At 31.6% G+C, this 13,029-nt stretch overlaps 1 protein-coding gene across 1 annotated transcript in view; it reads right to left on the reverse strand.

Annotated features, from left to right (window-relative positions):
- The window catches only part of MAN1A2 (mannosidase alpha class 1A member 2), a 144,280-nt gene that overhangs the window by 89,685 nt on the left and 41,566 nt on the right, over window positions 1–13,029 (reverse strand). Inside the window, exon 5 of the mRNA XM_081306320.1 lies at window positions 8,638–8,718. Within this exon, the coding sequence (XP_081162446.1) occupies window positions 8,638–8,718 (81 nt within the window). The remainder of the gene's footprint in view (window positions 1–8,637; window positions 8,719–13,029) is intronic.

Here is a 13,029-nt window from a genome sequence, read left to right on the forward strand (position 1 = left end):
AAAAAAAACATCTTGAGGGGGGGAAAAAAAGAGGCATTGTATTACTTGACTTCAAAATACATTATAAAGCTATAGTAATCAAAGTAGCATACTATCACCAGAAAAACAGAAGCATATACCAACTAAAGAGAATAGAGAGCCCTGAAGCCCACAGATCTACAGTCAACTGATTTTCAAAAAATGGGAGAAGAACATGCATTAGAGAAAAGACAGTCTTCAAAAATGCTGCTCGGGGGGAAATAAAGTTTTAGAAAGTACTTCCTCTACTTTTTATAGGAACTGTCATTTTACCTGCCTGATAAAGAAACCCCATTCTATCTTGTTAACTTAAAGAAGCTGCAAATGCCATATAATCACTTTTCTAAGCCTCCTCTGCAGCTAAGGCAGTAAGTGAATATGACCTTAGTTTTGCAACTGAGAAATATACAAATTAGGCGGAGAGAAGCAGCTAGGGACCACAGATGGTGGAGAATTCACTCAATACCTCATGTCAAGTGTCTAGAAACCGTGAAGAACAGTTTACAGTATCAGTGGGACCATCAATCCAAACTACAATGTGTGTGCAGCAAAGTCTACAGTGAATCGGTACTGTGATGGTGTTTACCACTACACAGAGATTAGACAGGAAGGAGAGTAAGTAAAATTGTCTTTAGTTGCAGACGACATAATCTAAAGGAATCTACAAAACCAATAGCTAAACCACAGTCTCTTTCTCTTTTTATTGCAATGCTAGAGCCTCCAGTATAATGATAAATATAAACAGTAAGAATGGACCTCTTTATTTTCAATCCTTGAATAAAAAAAATTAATCAGGATATGATTTGCTGTAAAATTTTTGTAGGTGTCTCTTATCAGAATGGGGGGGGGGAAGAAACTCCTAGTACTAATTTACTCAGTTTTAAACACTAATGGGTTGATTTATCAAATGTTTTTAGTGAGTTAACCACAAAAATTATATAACTTTTCTTTTTGTCAATTAATATGGTAAATTACATTCACTGCTTTTTCAAATGTTAACCCAATATTGCTCTACTAGGATAAAATCAAATTGTAAGATTTATATATGGAGTAAATGTAGGTATATATACACATACATAAAATATATACATATGTATAAATATAACTATATATATATATAATCATATTCTTACTGGTTATGCTTTACTGATAGTTTGCTCAGAACTATGTGTTCACAAGGTATACTGGTCTACAATTTTCTCTTTCTTGGTTGATATTTCATGTTATGGTATTAGTGTTACGCTGGCCTCAGAAGAACTGAGATATGCTCCCTGTTCCTCTGGTTACTTAAAAGAATTCATAACCCACTTCAATCTAATGTATGAAATATGATATGTCAAGAGCTTTGTAATGTTGTGAACAACCAATAAAAATAAATAAAATTTTTTAAAAAAAGAATTTATGGAAGATTGATGAGGGTCTTTACCTCTTATCTGACAGAACTAATCAATAAAATTATTTACCTCGGAATTAATTTTATAAGTTTTATTATGAATTCAAATAATACTATACAGGAGGTTATTCATATTTTTTACTTTGAGTTAATCTTCATAAAATCATTTTTAAGAAAATTTGTCCATTGTCTCAGTTGTTAAAATTTTTTGCAAAAAATAAAATCCATTACTATGCTTTAATGTCTATGGAATTTGCAATGATAGCTTGACAATGGACCTATCATTTGTTCCTAATATTGGTGATCTGTCTTATCAATTTAGCTAAAAGAGTTTAGCGATTTTGTTGATACTTTCCATAAACCAACTTTGTAATATTTTCAATTTCCCTTGTGATCACATACTTGATATATTTATTACCTAGAAGTGTGTTGTTAACTTTCAAATATTTGAACTTTTTATTGATGACTATCATTGATTCCTAACTTAGTCCCACTGTGGTCCAATAATATATTCAATATTATTTCAAATATTTTTAATTGATTGAAACTTGTTTTACAGTCCAACCTATGACTTATCTTGATAAATACATCATGTGCACATGTATTCTACAGTTCATAGAGTGTTCAATAAAATATCAATTCATTTAAGATAATGACATTCATTTAAGAGTGTCATTTGGGACTTCTACAACATTACTTCTTTCTATCTACTTGTCCTAACAAGTTACTATGAAAGAAATGTTGAAAGATTGCTACATCTTTTGTAATTGCCTTTTTCTTTTTTTCTGGTACAATAGATTGAATCCCAGGTGCCTACCACTGAGCTACATCCCCAGCCCTTTTTATTTTGCATTTTTAGACAAGGTCTTGCTAAATTGTCAAGGCTGTCATCTAATTTGCAATCTCCTGCCTTAGCCTCCTGAGTCCTGGGAGTACAGATGTGCACCATCATCCCTTTTTTAAAGGCAATCACAATTAAATGAAACCTGTCCTTTTTTTTATTTCTGCACTTCAGAGCTCTGTAAGTAGAGGCCTACACATTCATATTACAAACTTTCCTAATTAATTAAACTTTTTATCATTATCCAGTAATATTTTTATCTTGAAATCTACTTTGTCTGATATTGATACAGTCACTCCAGACTTTCTGTGCTTACCATTTATATATTTTGAATCATTTTTTTCATCCATTTACTTTCAAACTCTTATACTCTGTCTAAAGAAGATCTCTTACAAATATAGCATAGCTAGATCTTGCTTTTATTAGGCCCATCTTGACTACTTTTACCTTAAACTAAAATGTAAAGGTAGTGTTGATATTACTGGGCATAGATGTATGTATGTATGGTATGTATGTATATGTATTTTAACTTTTTCTGGTGCTGGAGATCTAACCCAGTCCCTTGCACATGCTAGGCATACATTCTACCACTGAATGAAACTCCCAGTTCTCCTTTGTTTTCTGTTTGTGTTATCTCCATTTTTTTTCTTTTGGTCCCTTTAGTCCCTTCTTCCTTTCTGTTTATGTAAATGAATATTTTCTATAGTTCCAGTTTATTTATTGCTGTGAGCTATACATGTTTGCATTATTTTGTTCAGTGTTTGCTCTAGGGATTTAAACAAATCCTTTAATTTGTCAGAGTCTACTTAGAGTAATACCATAAGATTTCCTGTAAACTGTAAAACCTTACAACTGTATAAGTTCATGTCCTCCTCCTCCTTTTATTCCACAACTATAATGTACTATATTTATATAACCCCAATATAAAGTATTATTTTTTGCTTTAACAGAAGGATGTAAACTTAAAGACATTAAAAAAAATCTCTGTGGTTTCTGATGAGTACTAGTTTTCCCTGTATGTTTTTCAAAGTTATCTTTTTGTATTTGCTTTTCAGCTATCTGACCAATATGCCTAGGTATGGTTGGTATATATCATGTTAAGAATCTACCTCTTGAAATTCAGGTTTGTCATCAAATATAAATCATGTCCACCTTTGTTCCAGGTACTGAGACTGAACAAAGGTGTGATTTTTTTTTTCACTGAGCTACATCCCTAACCCTTTTTTATTATTTGGAACAGGGGCTCAGTTGCTGAGGCTGGCCTTGAACTTGTAATCCTGACTGAACCTCTTGAGTTTCTAGAATTACAGAGGTGCACTACTATACCTAAAAATATGGCCCTTGTTTCTTCAAAAAATTTTCCAGGCACTTTCTCTCTCCATCTAGGACTCCAAATTGTATGTATGCTAGACTTTTTAAATATTGTCTCACAAGTTTCTAAAGCTATGTTCACTTTTTTAAAGATTTCGTTCTCTTCACACTAAATAATTTAAATCTATCCTCAAGTTTACTATTACCATTTCCAGTGATGTTATTAAACAATAAATCTTTTATTTCGGATACTGAATTTTCATTTCTAAAATTTCCAATGTTTTCTTTGTCACAGACTTCATTTCTGCTTAGATTTTTCATCTATACAGTCATTTCAAAAATACTTTGTAGAAGCTGATATAAAATCCTTTTCAGCCAATTCAATATCTGGGTTACTTCAAGACAGGTTACCATTGACTTTTTAAAAATGTATGGGCCACATTGTCCCTTGTTTTTTTCATACACTGAGTAATTTTGAATTGTATTGGTCACTGTGATTGATATTCTTCAGAGACTATTGATTCTGTTATATTCTCTCTTATACCATTTTTTGTTTTATGAGGCACTTAGATAAACTCAAAATCCAACTGTCTCTCCCTACAGCAGGAAGAAGCTGCAACAGGTGTTCAGTTCCTTTAGTGATGGCTAGGATGCTCAGTGTTTCTCCCACTCACACATAGTACAGGGTTAGCCAAATAAATGGGCAGTTATATACAGCACTTGGGGCTTCTTTTCTGTGGTACTCTTCTATCCCACATTTTACCCTCAAATTTCTACTTCCATGGTAGCGATAAATTCATCACATCAGTAATAATAACCAGAACCATCAACTATGACTTAGGGAAGACATTGTGACTTTAAACATGAATATGTACAAAAGTAGTAGGACCTCACACATTTAAGAAAAAATGTTGAGAGAATAAATTTTAAAATATTTTCTACATCACCAGAACTTAGTGAAATGTTTTGCCTAACTACCAGAACACCTGCAAAAAAAATCAAGAGGTCAAATTTTCAATGGGAATATTAATTTCTGGAGTGAAATCAGGCTTTCCAAAATTAAACTGAGAATTAATGCCAAAAAGGGTAATAATTTCTGGTATTAAGACTGAAAAAATTAGCAGTCTAAAATTTCTTTCTTTATTCATAACTTCACTAAGAGGACTTTAAGTTAAAAACTTACATAGTTCAGGGATAATATCCCTGAATGATCTTACCTACAAGCAACATAGTACATTTGCATTTTGGTAAAGAAAGATTTTACTGCTGTTGTTTCTTTTGTTTTTTATTATCTATGATTATATATTAAACTCCACATAACAACTTCTATATTTTATCTGACAGATTTCTGGTACTGTTATACACATAAATCATGTTATCATAGGAAGAGCACCATTTTGATAACTATTATAAAACATGAACAGAGACAATCCTGTTAAAGAAATGCCATAAATTTGAAGCTGGCATCAAGTAAAATATTAAATCATCAAGGTTTTTAACCTGTGACTATTTAATATAACTAGTGCTTTTTGAGAAAATAAAATGATAAAACTTCACATCTATAATATTAATAAATCAATAGGAGACAGGAACACTTTGTTAGAATGGCATGTAACTCTCACTTGGTTCCTTATATGAGAACAGAGTGCATGTAACATGTTTTTATTTATAGTTACATATTTCCTTACTACAAGAAAGCACTTTGTTAGATTATAAATCACACGTAATTTTCTGGTTCATACTGAAATAAAGGAATTTACTGCCCATTAAATATCAGAATAATGTCATATTCAAATTATTTTTGTTTTATATATTTTAGCACTTTCTCTAGTAAAGAAAGATAATACGTTGCCAGAAAGGCTGCTTTGGTATAAATGTTAAAATAATCTTCAGAAATAAGATTATATAGGTCAGAAATTTGGATCTACATAAAGGAGAGAATCAGAAAATAAATCAGTAAAATTAAAAACTTTTATTTTTCTTGCTCTACAGATAATAGTTAAAAATAATAACAACAATGTACTCAATTATGTATGTACATAAGGTTCAATTCCTGGTAGTTTAGAAAAACAACTCCCAAGTTGCCTCACTGGGAAGTTGTATCACACAACTCAAACATTTAAGGAAAAATATAATGCCAATTATATACAAACTTCTAGAGAAAAAAGAGAAAACACTTGGCAATTCATTTTAAGGGCAGTGTTACTCTTCCCCCACCACAGGAAGTTTGTTACTTTTACATTTTTTTTCTTTATTTCTTATTGTTTAAATTGATTCTTTTTAGTTATACATGATAATAGAATCCATTTGATATAATTATATAAACATGAAATATGTCTTATTCTAATTAGGACCCCATTTCTGTGGATGTATACAATGTGAGATTCACTGTGGTGTATTCATATTTTATATAAGAAAATGATGTCAGATTCATTCCACTGTCTTTCCTTTTTCTATCCCATCCTTCTCTTCATTCCCCTTTGTCTAATCTACTTAACTCCATTCTTCCCCTTTCCCCTTATTGTTTATTAGCTTCCACATATCTTACTGCAAACACACACACAAAGGTATTAAAAGATTACAGATATCCACATGAACACAGATGCAAAAAATTCTAAACAATGTAGTATTAAACCAAATCCAGTGATATATAAAAATAATATACCATAACCAAGTGGGGTTTTCTTAGCAAAACAATGCAAGACTGGTTTGATATTTAAAAAGTAACCAATATAATTCACCATATCAATAGACTGGAAAAAGAACTATTATATAATTATTTTATTATAGCCAATTTTTTTATAACATCCAACATCCATTCATGATAAGAATTATCAGTAAATTAAGAATATAATGAAACTTCCAGAAGATGATAAAGGGTATCTACAAAATACTTATAGCAAACATTATGCTTAATAGTGAAAGACTAAATGCTTTTCCCCTGATTCAGGAACCAGGCAAGGATACTCACTCTCACAACTCCTATTCAACTTTGTAATGGAAGTCCTAGGCAATGCACTAAAGCAAAGCAAAGAAAATTCTTCTCTGTGGAAAAATAAACTCACTTCTTTACTAATGATTTAATTGTTTACAATGAAAATTCCTAAGAATCCATTAAAATCTATGTAAAAGCTATTAAAATTAATGAAGTTAGAAAAATCTCAGGGTAGAAGGTCAATGTAAAACTCATTACATATTAAACAACAATCTGAATGTTTTTTTAAGTGCAACTGTACATTTAAAAAGGGCAAATCTTGTTTAATACACATCTACCACAATTTTTCAACAATGATATAGCATCAGAAAGTTATTTAAAGAGAACTAAGATGTCCTGAAACAGTTAATAATTTAAGTCTTTATTAAAAGATGTTTAAAATAAATAGGATTTATATACATTTGTAATAAACAAATGGAAACTGAAAAAATACACTATTATTAGAAACATTCAGTTAAATATCAAAATATGTGCAAGGACCATTTATATGCTAAAAATTAGAAACACCAATGGAGAAAAATTTTTAAATAACCAAATGAAAAGATATACCATATTCATGGATTAGAACACTCAATGTTGTTAAGATGTTTATTGTCTCTAAAGTTAAAATTCCCATAAAAACAATAGGAGGATCCTTAACAGCAAGCCGATTCTAAAGTTTATATAAAAAACTAAAATAGACAAAACAATAGTTAAAAGAACACATACACCCTGATTTCAAGATTTTCCATAAAGCCATAATAATGAACACCATATGGAAATAGTAAAAAAATATTATAAATGGTAAAGTTACTATAAAATGGTATAGGGAAATTTTCTAAGATCAAATTCTGTATCTTATTTTTGTTGGTGGTTACAATCATATACACTGTCGAAGTTCACAGATTATACTCTAAAATAGGTAACTTTTAACTGTATGTGAATGTACCTTGATAAAACTGATTTCGAAATCCTAGTTAATTAATTTACAATGATTTTATTCATAAGCTAGATCAGAGGTTCACAAAATACAGAACCACCATTTGCAAAATCACATTTATCAAAGAATACTTACCCAAAAAACGTAATTGTGTTCTCTATACTAAAACCACTACATCAGTCCTGTGGACAGAGCTTGGACCTTCATTCATAAAAACCACCCTATGTGATTCTAATACACACTTTGAAAACCTCTTGGACCAAATACAAGTCACTTTTTTCTATTCTATTAAATCTGAACTGAAGTGTTCTAAGGAAATGTAAATTGGAGGTATATCCAAGTTGCATAATAAAATTTTACAGTAAAATTACATACTAAATGATTTATATATTAAATACTAAATACCAGCATCTTCAAACACATTTCTTCTTAAAAAACAGCAGTACATGAATAGCTCACTCTTTACATACACAAGCACACAAAGACAAATATTTAAATATAAGCATATAAAGTCAAAATGGGAAATTTTATTTTGTAACTCAAGATACAGGGAAAGTTTTTTTAAGAACCAAAATCTAGAAGCCACACCGGAGGAAAAAAATTCTAAAAATAACTAAAGTTCACAGCAAAAATTAACAAGTATCCCCAAAGACAACATAAATAGAAATATGTCTTTACAATATACATACGTAACCAAAGATGAATTTTCTTAAATTTAAAAATATCTTATGAATAAATTTGCATTTAATTTCCAAACAATAAGTTTTAATAATTAACATTTGGTATTAGGAGCATCTGTATTAATTCTTCCTGATTTATTCCTTAATTTTGTTCTTGGTTTCTTTTCCCAATTGTTGAACCATGCAATTAATTATAATGGCAAAATCCTAGAGAAAGATGACTTTTGTAAAGGACACTTGATCTAAATAAAGCTGGAATCTGTGATAAAATTATATTTTATTGAGATTCTCAAAAACCAAAAAATTATCTAAGGAACATTTCCACCTGAAGCATCTAGTTCTTTTGGCAAACCTTTAGATGAGTTCAATAATATTCAAGTTCAAAAAACAACATGCTGCTAGGGAAGTCTTTCATTTGATTAAATTCCATTCATAACCCCTCCCCACAAAACAATGTATTTATTACTTAACTTTACTCACCTCTTCTCCTGAAAGGTAATATGCTGCAAGCAGGCCTCCAATAAATCGAATGTTAACTTCAAACACAGATACTTCTGAATTCTGTGAAAACATATTGAAAACAGTCACATATACATATTGCTTTATAGCTTTCAAAACATTCATGTGTTTCTAAGAGTCTATAAGAATGTATTTTCACTTTCTCTATCTTTACTTCTCTGAAACTGCAATCTCATCTTCCATTTGTTAATGTGAAACTGCAATCTCATCTTCCATTTGTTAATCTTATTTAACTCCTCTATCACATAACTTCTAATTGCTGAAACCAATGGACCATTTCCATGTACCTTACTGTAAAATTACCAAGATATTCAATTCTGTTGACTATTGTCCCTTCCTCTTGCAAGTCTCTCTTGAATACTAGATCTTGGAGGATAGAACATCATTCTCCTTACTAATCCCTTTATTTTTGTTCTAATCACTACATCACAATTTTTATTTCTATCTCTTCTCATGAATTTAATTATTTTCCTAATGTATATATAGTAACTTAATGAAATGTTAAATGAGGCACCAAAAAATGATGAAATTGTGGATTACCGAGGGGGGATAGTAGGGGATAGGAAAGGTAGCAGAATACAACAATTACTAATAGGGCATTATGTAAAATTGTGGATGTGTAACCGACGTGATTCTGCAATCTGCATTTGGGGTAAAATTGGGGGTTCATAACCCACTTCAATCTAATGTATGAAATATGATATGTCAAGAGCTTTGTAATGTTGTGAACAACCAATAAAAAAAAAAAAAGAAATTGTGGATTACCAAAATAATAATGCTGAGAAAACTTGGTGTAACAGGTAAGAAATTCATGTATATATTCACATTGCAATATATATCAAAATGAAAAACAAATTATTTATAAATATCAAAAAACAAAGAAATTGAAGAAAGAATTGAATACTATAATTCATAAATCTCCTTATGAAATCAGGTACTATGCAAGCATAAAATCAGAAGTTTTCATAACAAATTTATAATAGACATGAAATATCCCTAACACAACGAATTATAAGAATAAAAATCTTAAAATTAAAAAGCAAACAAACTGAAGGATATTTGGCACAAATATAACAATATTAATTACATATACATATGTAATAGACTAGATAGACAGAGTCTGTAAGTATGGCTATGCTGCTAGAAAAATTCTAACACCTGGAAAGAAAAGTAAAACTGGCAAAGAGTATAACCAAAGAATCCAGAGTATATGTGACTCAGAGCACTTGCCTAGTGTGTGCAAAGCCCTGGGTTCGATCCTCAGCACCTCATAAACAAATAAAACAAAGGTATTGTGTCCAACTACAACTAAAACAACACTCACACACACAAATATTTTTAAAAATTTAAATAAGTAAATAAAATAAAAATTAAAGGGAAAAATGGATTACTCTGAAGTTTTTCTGACATTCACAGGCAGAACACATTGCTTGCTAACATAAATATAGTTTTCCAATATAGAACTATGATAATACAATGTAATTTTTTCCTAACAAGACTGCAAAGGACAAATGTTAATTCATGTACTCCCAAAATTTAGCATACTGCAGGGCATACAGCAGACATTACTAAACACAGGGAGGAAGAGCCTCCAACACTCACTGGAACTGCAACAAGAACCCTCAAATCAGTTTCCTTGCTTTCATCCATGTCCTACTTCCTACACTCCACTCAGTACCATATAGCTGGAGTGGGCATTTTAAATCTTAGTGTTAGGTCACTACACAATGGCTTCTGGTTACACTTAGAGTAAATAAAAATCAATATGCTCATCCCCACAACTTTTCTGACATCTCTCCTAGCATAACTCCTTTGATTCAGTTTCACTATATAGGCCTACCTGGTATTCTCAGAACTGCCAATCTTGAGTCTTCTATGACAGTCTTTACATTTGTTACCTTCTTGTCTGGGTGCCTTCCCTTCATCTAGATAAATCACTCACTCTATCACTTTCTACAGATGTCAACAAATGTTACATCAGAAACTTTTGCTGACCACCCAATATAAAATGTTGTAATCATCCATCACTAATATCCTTTACTCTGCATTAGTTCCCCAATTAACATTTATTATCATCTAATTATTTATAACCACTTATAAAATTCCTATCTTGACCTTCTCTAGACAGAAGATAAAAGAAGTTCTGAAAGGAAAGAAGGGAGAAATGTGAGAGAGACATTATTGAAAGGAGTAATAACTGAGAATCTTTTAACATTGATAAAAACATAAATCCTCAGCTTTATGAAACACTGTGACTCCTTTAAAAAATAATAACATAGACACATGGTAATATAATTATAAACAACACAATGAAGCCAGGCCCAGTGGCACATGCCTCTAATCTTATCTATTCAGGAGCCTAAGGCAGGAGGGTCACAAGTTGGAGGCCACCTGGGCAACTAGCAAGACCCTATCTCAAAATTTTTAAAAATAAAAACGGCTGGAAAGTAGCTCAGTAGAAGCATACCCCTGTATACACAGTATATAACACACACTCACACACACACACACACACACACACACACACACACACAAAACGTAAAAGAAAATACGGAAACATGGGAGGAAAAGAAAGATTACTGTTAAAATTTAGACTGATGAGCATACTTTACAACAGTACAGAAGTTGATGACAATGGAACCATCCCACTCTAAAAGACTGAGAGAAAATAATTGAGCTCTCATTCTATCCTCAGCTATATCTATTAACAGAGGTCCTTTTACCCACATGCACAGGACTTCCCTTGGGTCTCATTTCAGAAATACCATCTTATTAAACAGCTCTTCAATAGCCACCCCAGGTCAAATAGCAATGCCCCACCACTACTTACTTTAATTCTATCTACTCTTGTTTATTATTCTCCACAGCACTTTCTACTTTCTGACATAACCATACATAATTTAAATAACTATTTACTGCTTTTCTCCCAACACTAGAATGTAAAACCAAGAAAGAGATGATTCCATTTTGGGGTTTTTTGTTTGTTAGTTTTTGGGATACCAAAGACTGAGCCCAGGGGCACTTAACCACTGAGCCACATCCTCAGCATAAAGATAACAAAATTCAAATACACACTGTGCAAATTAGCTAAAACATAAGGATATAGGTTAAAAATAAAGGGACAGAAAACAACTATACCATCAACTATTTTTTCTCTCAGGTTCAAATTCATTCTTCTTCAACTTTGATATAAAGGAAATGAAAATAGATTTCTCTTTCACCAGCTGGTTCCTGTTTAGGCCCTACCATTAGGCAATTATAAAAACAAAATACAAGACTAGAGGAAGAAGAAGGGACTTACTCCTTCCTGTTTACTTCTAGTTTCTAACAGCATCACACAAGCCATGGTTCTTCACCCTAGTAGTGGCAGTTGGTTCCAAGGCATTATCCTGTCATATACACACATCCCCCAACCAATCTTTTCTTTTTTTCTTTCTTTTTTTTTTTTCTTTTTTGGTACCAGTGATTGAACCCAGAGGCACTTAACCACTGAGCCACATCCCTAAACAAAATACATCTCTAAACAAAATACAAAATAGGACTGGGGATATAGATTAGTGGTTGATTGCACTGGGTTCAATCTCTGGTACAAAACAAAACAAAATAAACACACACACACACACACACACACACACACACACACACACACACACATATATATGCAGGTATACACACACGTATCTCCTATATATCCTTATGGCCTTATAGTAGGAATTTTATATACTAGATATACAAAAAACAATCTGCCTAGCTACAAAGGGGGAAAAAACCCACGACATTTCTCAACTTTTGTGTAGTTAGATGGAACCATATGAGTAAAATCTACCCAACAGCATGGACACAAAAATAGAGTAACCAACTCCCAAGAAGTGTTCTGAAAGATTAGTTACATATCTATCCTCTCTTTTCTTCCTTTATGCCATCTGGAAGGTAGATAAGATCCTGGATCTTATGGAGCCATCTCATACCAATGAGGTTAAAGCTATATATATACTGAAGTTAACAGAGCAATTGAAACAAAGGATCCTAAGATCTTGATGATCCAAGGAGCTATCCAAAGCAGCCCTGATTCATCTCAGTATCTGACTTGCATGAATAGAAATAAACATCTTGTTTTGGTTATTTTATTTTAGGTTTTTCTGCCACCCATAGCCAAACCTAAACCTAACAGATAATAAAATTATTCTAATTAAGATATGTCAATAAACAGATCCAGCATTTTTAATGATAGAATAACATAATAGAAGATAAACAGTTTTTTCTGGTTAGCACAAGGAAAATCATTAGAAAAGAAATAAATATTGACTAAAATCACAATTTAACTATTAATGAGTGTCACAGAGAAAAACATAA

Source organism: Spermophilus citellus (assembly GCF_964194105.1).
Source record: "Spermophilus citellus genome assembly, chromosome: 9".
Taxonomy (NCBI): domain Eukaryota; kingdom Metazoa; phylum Chordata; class Mammalia; order Rodentia; family Sciuridae; genus Spermophilus; species Spermophilus citellus.